General features: G+C 53.5%; 1 protein-coding gene and 1 long non-coding RNA gene across 2 annotated transcripts in view; one reads left to right on the forward strand and one right to left on the reverse strand.

Moving 5' to 3' along the window:
* Positions 1-8787, forward strand: part of LOC113205781 (uncharacterized) — a 64171-nt gene that overhangs the window by 43715 nt on the left and 11669 nt on the right. The window lies entirely within an intron of this gene.
* LOC113208437 (transcriptional regulatory protein AlgP-like) lies at positions 6787-7877 on the reverse strand. Its single transcript, XM_026425417.2, has 2 exons — positions 7748-7877; positions 6787-7670 (listed from the first exon to the last, which is right to left on the reverse strand). Exons 1-2 carry the CDS (start codon positions 7787-7789, stop codon positions 6873-6875), a joined length of 840 nt encoding a protein of 279 aa, XP_026281202.2. The 5' UTR covers positions 7790-7877; the 3' UTR covers positions 6787-6872.

The raw sequence follows: 8787 nt of genomic DNA on the forward strand, positions 1-8787 counted from the left end.
CTGTCCCCCATTCAGCTGGATATTCACCAACGCGCCCCCTCCAAGCGGGAGGTCGCGGCACGGCGAGGGTCACGTTATCACCGCCCTTCTGCCCTGAAAATTAATAACCAGCGGCGTGTTTAGCAGTGAAATTAAAATGGATAAGTTTTTACATACTGAATCTACGTAGCATTGCTGGAATTACGGTAATGATCGTTTCCCTTAGGGCTGGGTGTCTTCCTGGCGAACTGCGGAAGACATAATCTTAGAACACCAATAGGAAAATTATTCAACATATCTTTTATCATATTTTACAAAACTATAAACGAACAAACATACTGTCTGCACCTAAGTAAAAATATTATCAGCTCGCCATGTAAAAAAACAAACAAAAAGACAAGTAGAAAACAAAACAACGAGTAGAGGCAAAAAGGGGCTTCTCCCCCCCCCCCTCGGTTCCAATCACCCTTTGTGCTTTTCGTAGTCCACCCACCTCTATCTCTAAAACGAAAATACCCTCTCCTCTGTCAATCTATACCCCATCAGCCGGCCCGGTAGCCCTGGTTGGGCGCCCGCCGCCATTCACTCACTACTGGTACCGCCGGGTACCGCGGTGTACCGCCAATACCCCATACCCCTCTCCCTCGCGGTGATCCCTGCCGAGTCCTCATCCCCCCCCCCCTCCCCGGTCTCTTACCTTACCTGTGTATTCGCCCGTGATTACCAGAGGTAATTTGTGCGTCCCTGCTGCTGCTGGAGCGGGGCGGGGCGGGGCGGGACGGGGTGAGGCTGTAATCCGGGGCGGGGACCAGCACCGGCGCTTTAGGAGCGGCCACGCTCTCGGGCCGCCCTTGGAGCATGGCAAGGCGTGGCGGGGCGGTCACTTGGGACGGCTTGGACGAGGCAACCGGACCCTATCGTGGCGCGGGGAGGGCTCCAGGGCGCAGCGGCCGGCGTCGGCCAGCCCCCTGAGCACACACCGCCCGCCCGAGGGAGGGCGAGGGCGGAGAGCAGGCGAGGGTGCCACTCCACGCCCCCGCCCTCCCGCCCACTTCCCCTCACCCCCACCCACTTCCCCTGCCACCCCAAAATTCACCCCTCTCCGACCGCAGAGCCTCGGCAGAGTTGTTCGTCTCAGTGTTTATGTGATCCGCACATCAAGCAGGCCACGGGGATGCCCACCACCTCCACCACCACCACCTCCTCCACCACCACCTCGGGACACGTCCTCCCCCACCCACTCGCTGCCTTCACAGAGGTTTAGACCCGGTCCAGAAGGGGTGGCGAAGAAGAGGCGAGGGGATACGGCTAAGACCGCCCGGCCCGCTCGCCCAAGTAGTTGGACAGCACCTGGGCGGCTCGTCCCTCGGGGAGCGCCAAGTAGGGTAGTGGCGCGCAGGGCGCAGGGGCCGGGCCGGGAACGGGCCAGGCACCGGGGCAGGGCCCTCCTCCCCAGGCGGGAGGCCAAGATCCCTCACTCCTCGGGTCACCGGGCTGCGCCCTTGCGCGTGTCCATCCATCTGGACCATCTGGTAGCCACTCGTAATCGCTGCAGCTGCCCGTATGGCATCAGGTGGTGCAGCCAGCTGGCGACCTGTGCGCACACGCCGCGCACCAAGCGAGCGCTGAGCGCGTCCGTGCGAGATTTCGACGTGAATTGCGATGTATTTTTGTGTATTTTTAGTATTTAATTGATTTCTTGCGTGTTTTTTGATTAATGTGTACATGATCTTTTCGAGTTGTACCCTCTCTTTCCCTCCGGATGGGTGGGGGGACATTCGAGGGAGAACAAAGTCAAGGCTGGCAGTAGTAACCCCATAGCCCACCAACCCGGGCCGGAACTGGACATCGGCGTGGCACCACACCACGGGCACACCCGGGGGACACCCGGGGGACACCCGGGGGACACCCGAGAGACGCCAAAGGGACGCGCACGCAAAGGAGATACGCGTGCGACCCCGGCAAAGCCAGGGCCGAGGCTGCCCGGCCCACTGGCCCATGTTTGATTCCTCGGCACCGGTCCCTAGGCAGGCGGCCGTGGTGGGGCCGAGAGCCCCATGTTGCTCGCCTAGCGAGCCCGGCCCCACGTGGAGTGGCGTGGCGTGGCGGGGCGGGGCGGGGCGTGGCGAGCGGGGCGCGGCGGGGCGCGGCGGGGCGAGCGGGGCGGGGCGGGGCAGGTCGGAATATCGATTGCAGCCGCCGCGCTGCCTGCATGGAGGAGAGGGGATGATGCGTTGCCGACCGGACCACACGCAGAGCAACAAAGACGGGCGACAAGTGTGTCGGCGTTCTGGCGGCTCTTTTAGTGATGCTCTCAAAACCAAAGAGTAAGGTTTCACACTCAAAATAAGTCAGACATTTTTTCCTCGCAGATAATCAAAACGAGGGCACATTCACCGAATTCTCCGAAAAATAATTTTGTTCTCGTAGGAAATAAATATTTTTTGGGGTCACTATGGTCTGACAACATATCTTGACGTCCAACTCTAGTTAGTATTTACAGAGCCTCCTAGCCGCAGCGTGATGGGCACCCTCCCTGATGCACATCTGGAGATGTGAGACCACGCCACAATAGCGAAAGTGTTTCTAGTAACAAGAAAACGGGAAGCAGCGCTCGTTGAACTTCGTGCGCAACGGTGGCGAAATGCCACTGCCCGCGCCCGCGCCCGCAGACTGCGGGGGAAGACTGACCCGACGACCCGCCCGGTACGCGCCGGTGCCCGCGCAGGTACTCGCGCCATCATTTCTCATTTGCATTCAGACGTGCGCGTCGTGGCCGCCACCCTCACACAACGGCGGGGTTTGGGGTCAGCGTGGAGGGGGAGGGGAGCGCAGACTCCTGGACCATACCGCGAGATAAAGCGGAAGTTGCGCACATAAAGCGTGTCGTGTCGCGGCCGAGGTCCGCACCCAGCGTGGTCGTGAGGCTAACAATGTTGTGCAAACAGGAAGGAGCCAGGTTAGGAGGGTGATGAAAAGTAACAACGGCAGACCCCCCGACCCCTCCCCCCTGTGGCGCGCTGGGGGAGATGAGGGTCCTCTCGTAATGTGCACACTGTGCAGCAAAACAGTCGGGCGGCTTCAACGGTATCCACCTCGGATCTTGACCGAGTTTATTTTCCCCATGGGACAGTAGTCAAGAGCAATGCTGTTCAGATAAGTGAACAGAAAGCTTTTCTTGTTATTTTAGATGGCTCACTAGACATTTTTTTCTTGTTTTAAAAAACGAAATTGTTTCGGTAAGAAATCTAACATTTCTCTCAAAACTTATGAGCACATTTATTTAAAAAGCATTAACTGATCAATATTTCTTCCAATAAACTTCCTTTGAAAGTTTGGCGTCTTTTTAAATGCTGCAAAACCTTGATTCTAAGCCAAAGTAGCGAGGCATGACGAACGCTCTGCTCCGCGCCTGAACGGTCCCCCAGGCCCTTCACAGGGTACCGCCCATTTGGACGGCCGCAAGGCAAGCTGAGCTACACTACTCGACAGACCCAGAGAGGAGAGAGGGGCGGCGCGAGTTGCAATCCGAACGTTCGGTTGCTGAAGTAGGGCAAACCAACTCGACCAGAAGGACAGGGGGGAGGGGAGGTGGGAGGGAGAGAGGGTTTGTCAGTTTCCAAGCTTTGAGAGTTGTGCAGCCGGCCCCAGGCCCGGCCAGCTGCTCTAACCCAATCAATCACCAGGACCGAGGCGCTGTCTGGTCACTTTGCCCCGATCCACTGGCAGCAGCGCGGCAGGCAGACACGCTCGATGATGGGCCCGAACGCCCCGCTTACAAGTAGTAGGGAAGGGCGGGGGGCTTTCAGATTACTGCCCTTTTGCTTTACTTTATCAGCCTAAACATTACAACTTTAATTATCGCTGGATGAGTTGCAACGGGGCCGCTCTCGTTTGCGCGTCTATAGCGGATGGGGGCATGAAAATTATCTGTGTAGTCGAGCCCAGAGCGGACATCCCTCCCCGGACCATGTAACCGCGCCCGGCCCGACATACGCTGACCGCCCCCGGACCGCCGTCGGGATCGAGCGCGGAAGAAAAAGAACCGCAACCCGAGGGTGGAGTGTGTGTGATAGAGAAAGTTTGGGGAATGGCGTCACTCCTTCTCCCACAATCTTGCTCGCTTCTACACTCGAGCTACGTTCGCTCTGTGGGCCTGCCACCACGAGGGTTCCAGAAACGTTTAAAGCCGCAAAGTAACCAATAAGATCCAGTGTCCCGCACCATTTTCGTGGTAATTTGGAGGAGACCTGTTGCCTCATGGTCAGGCTACGACATCCTTTCTGTACTTTTGCAGGGGAGCCACGACAACGACGCAAGCTATAATGCACTGCTGAGGCTATTGCCCACTAAAAGAAGTTATTCCCATTTATACGAAAAGACAGTAGTTTTTACGAGGCATATGCCATCCAAAGAAGACAATCTGAAAATGCTCAATATCACGCGTTTCGTATAAAACAATCAAGTATTCGACACGAATGTGAACATGCTGCAGCATCAGGCTGGATGGCCGCAGGCGGCATGTCGGGGTCTGGAAGGGGGAGGGGGGGACGGAGGGGATAAAGGGTACGCGTGGTCATATCGCCGGGCTTGGCCGCAGGGCGAGTGTGTGTAGGTGATAATGGGCCAGTAAATGCCTCCCCCCCCCCCCATCCCACCTCTCTCTCTCTTCCACACACAGGATGACCTAAACACACAGTGGCGTGGGGACGTTGCCAGCCAGCAGTCCCTGCGCCACGGGTCCATCTCTGCTCATCTGCAACTAGATGGCCACAAGAGCTTCGCAGTGTAATGACCCAATCAGTGACCCTGCCGTTCCAATTCGCCCACACCTACACAAACACGCCCTAGAGAAAAAAGTAACTGAGATTACGTTGAGCTTGACTGGAATTAGAGAGAGTTGACTGGCTTAACCCGGGTTTTGTAAGAGCAACTGGGATTGCCTGATTATTCTTTGGTTATTGCCTATTATACTAAGGATTTACACGGCTTTAGTGAGCGGCCGGCTCGCGACATAATGCAGTTATCATCAGTTAAAATGCAACTAATCGCAGTTACATTGGGAACTGGCATTGGCTGGCAATCCTGGAATTCTAGCTGTAAGTGAGGCTGATATTAGCTTTGACTCGGCTGACTTTCGCTGTTTGCATAGCACACCTTTGATCAGTATTTTCTTAGTTATTATCAGTTCAACTTGAACTGTTTTTTGTGATATGTTAACTGAACTTACACGACTTTGCTGCTCATGTAAGATCAGTTCAGTATGTTCAATTTCCAGTGAGCGGCATCAACTGAATTTTGTTTGAGTTTTAGCTGGTGATGGTGTAATAGTCGGATTGGTTTGTATCAGGTGAAGACTCACTAAAGTCAGTGCAGTCACGTAACTGGTCTTACACTAGAATAGGCTGAGTATACACATCACTTGGTCCAGAACAATTATCAGCCAAAAAAATACTATATTCAGTGAGATTCTGGAACGCACATTGTGTATCGGAAACTGATTTTTGTGATTGCGAGCAATAATGTTGAACCGACTAATATGTGACTAATGTCAGTCCGGTGTGTGACTGACATGAGCTGACATTCGACTGATTTTAGAGAGGTGCCTTTAATCAGTTATGATTGATCTAAGCTCAGTCGCGTCCTCAGCCAGTGACTAAAACCAATCAAAAATCAGTCAAGGCCCTCAGTCAAAATCAGTCATATTCGTATCAATTCCAGTAAGGCAAAAAGTGGGCTCAGTATAATCAGTAAAATTAAGTGTAAAATTGGGTAAAAGCCGAGAATATCCGGGTATATTCGGTTAAAGCCAGTCAGACTCACCAATACTCAGTTAAACCCAGTCAAAATTTTTGTTAAATACAGTTAAAATGAAACAATTCCCAGCTATCTTTTTCTCTAGGGCGTGCACGCTACACATGGATCAATAAATATTTCCCCTAAAATCTATATTTCCATTCCATCGTGCACTCAAGTTTTTGACCAGCGAAAGCCAGATCAAGACTTTGGAAATCATCTTTACTCGTACCCGATGCCATTTGTCAGAAACGAGCCGACAGTGTCGATCTCAGGGGGCATTGGCTGCGATAGTGACTTAATGTCGTTTCATTAATGAAATATGGCCGGAACTTTTCCTCACGCACGTCCCTCGGGGAGGCCTGGGTGAGTTATTTACTTGTTCGCAGCATCAGAGTTCGCCGTATTCCGCAGAGAAAATAATATGACTGTCCGGGAGGTGGGGGAATGTGTGCGAGAGAGTGAGATCGGAGGAAAGGTCACGTCGTCCTCTCCGTCCATCATCCGGGACGAACATCCAAGAGCAGCTAAAAGAACCCTCCGCTCATTCGTCTCATCGTCATATTAGACAGGGACAGCAAGTGGGAGGAGGCGACCCACCCACCGCCCACCGCGATGTCTTGTCGCTGAAAAAATCTGTTAACCCCCCTCCCCCCGTCCTTTCTCTCTTTAGAAAGTTATATCGCAGCGTCATCTAGCGCAGCTCAACTCGCTGAGGATGAACATTTAACAATAATAAGATAAGAAATAGAAGGGGTTTATAAATTTCACTATGCTGCCGGATGGCTAATGTCATATCGTTTCATGACTTGCAAAGGACGGCTTCAGTCTGTTTCCGACGAGCCTAGGCCCACAGGGCCTTTCCTCTAGTACTTCATGTCACCGGCTACTTCAAATCATGGCAAGAAAATTCCATCGCGGACGACTCAAGGTCGTTGAGGACAGTGAGTGATGTTCAGAACGAGTGAGAGTGGGGGAATAAACCGAATGGCAAAGAAGGCTGCCAACAAGTTCCAGTTACGAGTTATCACACTTTTAATGCCGATGTTTCAAAGCAGATTTTAACAGAGTTGTGAGTTACATAGTTTTTCACGGCTTCATGGCTTTGACGCGGGCTTAGCGGCAGGCTGAGCAGCGGGCTTCTGGGCGAGCTTCTTTGCGGGCTTCTCGGCAGGTTTGTTGGCGTGCTTCTGAGCGGACTTGTTGCCGTGCTTCTTGGCGTGTTTCTTGGTGTGCTTCTTGGGGTGCTTTGGCTTCACGGCCGAAGTCTGGGTGGGCTTCTCGGCAGACTTGTCGGCAGGCTGCTGGGCGGACGTAGCGGCAGCCCTGAGGAGAGCTTTGACAGCTGACTTAGCGGCGGGCTTCTTGGCAGCGAGCTTGTGAGCGGGCTTACCAGTGGGCTTCTCAGCGGGCTTCTCAGCGGGCTTCTCAGCGGGCTTCTCAGCGGGCTTCTCAGCGGGCTTCTCAGCGGGCTTCTCAGCGGGCTTAGGCTCTGAGGCAGGAGCAGCGCGCTTGGTTTTAGGGCCAGGGGCGGCGGGCTTGGCAGCGGGCTTCTCAGCGGGCTTCTCAGCCGGCTTCTCAGCGGGCTTGTCAGCGGGCTTCTCAGCGGGCTTCTCAGCGGGCTTCTCAGCGGGCTTCTCAGCGGGCTTCTCAGCGGGCTTCTCAGCGGGCTTGGCAGCGGGCTTCTCAGCGGGCTTCTCAGCGGGCTTCACAGCGGGCTTCTCAGCGGGCTTCTCAGCGGGCTTCTCAGCGGGCTTCTCAGCGAGCTTCTCAGCAGGCTGGGCAGCGGGCTTGGGAGCGGGCTTGTCAGCGGGCTTCTCAGCGGGCTGCACAGCAGCAAGCTGGGCAGCGGGCTTAGCATTGGACTCGAGAGGTGCCGCCTGGATGGCAAGTGCCTGCAAACACAATTTACTGTTGCTTTAAGATGTGCGCCATGGAATACACGACCATGTGCTTTTTTGTTAGGACTTACCGCCAGAGCGAGCAGGAGAATGCTGGTGATAACTCGGACCATTTTGCTGGTTCTGCTGCTCAGTTGAAGCACCTTGGTAAAGTGAAGACTGTGGCTGTTACCTGCTGTTATATAGCGAACAAGACTATGACACTGTTCACGTTTCCAACAAAAAGCGTGATTTGTGACTCAAACACAGGATGCCTGATGCGAGAAGCGTGACAGAGAGCGACTAAAATTTGATGTTATCACTTCGTCTCTCACGAACCGAGTATATGGTAAAAAATAATTCTCACTTGACGAAGACCTTACGGAACACAATGGTAGGCTGTCGTACTTGAATAAATGGATATCTACCGCTTTTGTTGTTAATTAATTTACAATAATTTCTTCAACGGTGCAGCCTACACTTTTAGCACGTAATGCACGTAATGCACGCAATGATACGAATTCTACCCAGGGACTAAAGGTTTAATAATTCTCATTTAGCTCCGTTAAATAGTTCCAAGAAACGGCACAAAAAATTAGGTAAAAGTTAAATTTTGCAAAACTTTTCAAAGTAACTGGAAGTGTTTAGTGCATTATCCGCTAAGAAATCGATTTTCACAGTTCTGCTCTCTTTCGCGAGGTCTTCTTTCCGATCAGCACGTGTGAATGTCCCGTGGGATTTTCAAGAGCATCTGCTGCTGCCAACGGAACACAAGGTTTAGGGTGTCGTAATTCAAACAAGGAGCAAAAACGGGAATGCCGCGTCCACGCTTTTCACCCTTTTCTCTTTATTTCTTTCTCTCTCGCTCGCACACAGACCACGTGACAGGGCGAGTGACGCGCGCACACAAGAGTTCAGCACGGGGGCCTGTTTGCTCAGGTTGATGGAACGCAGCGGGCGACCCATCAGCAGGGATCGGATCCCGGGTGCCGTGACGCGTCGAGCCCGGCCGAGCCTGGGTGCCAATATGTAACGCCACGTGGACCATACCCGTGTTGCGCGGTCGGCGGCGGCGGTGCGACCATTTCAATCCTTGAGATGGACATTCAGTGTAAAAAATATTATCGTAAAT

Source organism: Frankliniella occidentalis, unplaced genomic scaffold (genome assembly GCF_000697945.3).
Source record: "Frankliniella occidentalis isolate FOCC.00 unplaced genomic scaffold, Focc_3.1 Scaffold120, whole genome shotgun sequence".
NCBI lineage: Eukaryota > Metazoa > Arthropoda > Insecta > Thysanoptera > Thripidae > Frankliniella > Frankliniella occidentalis.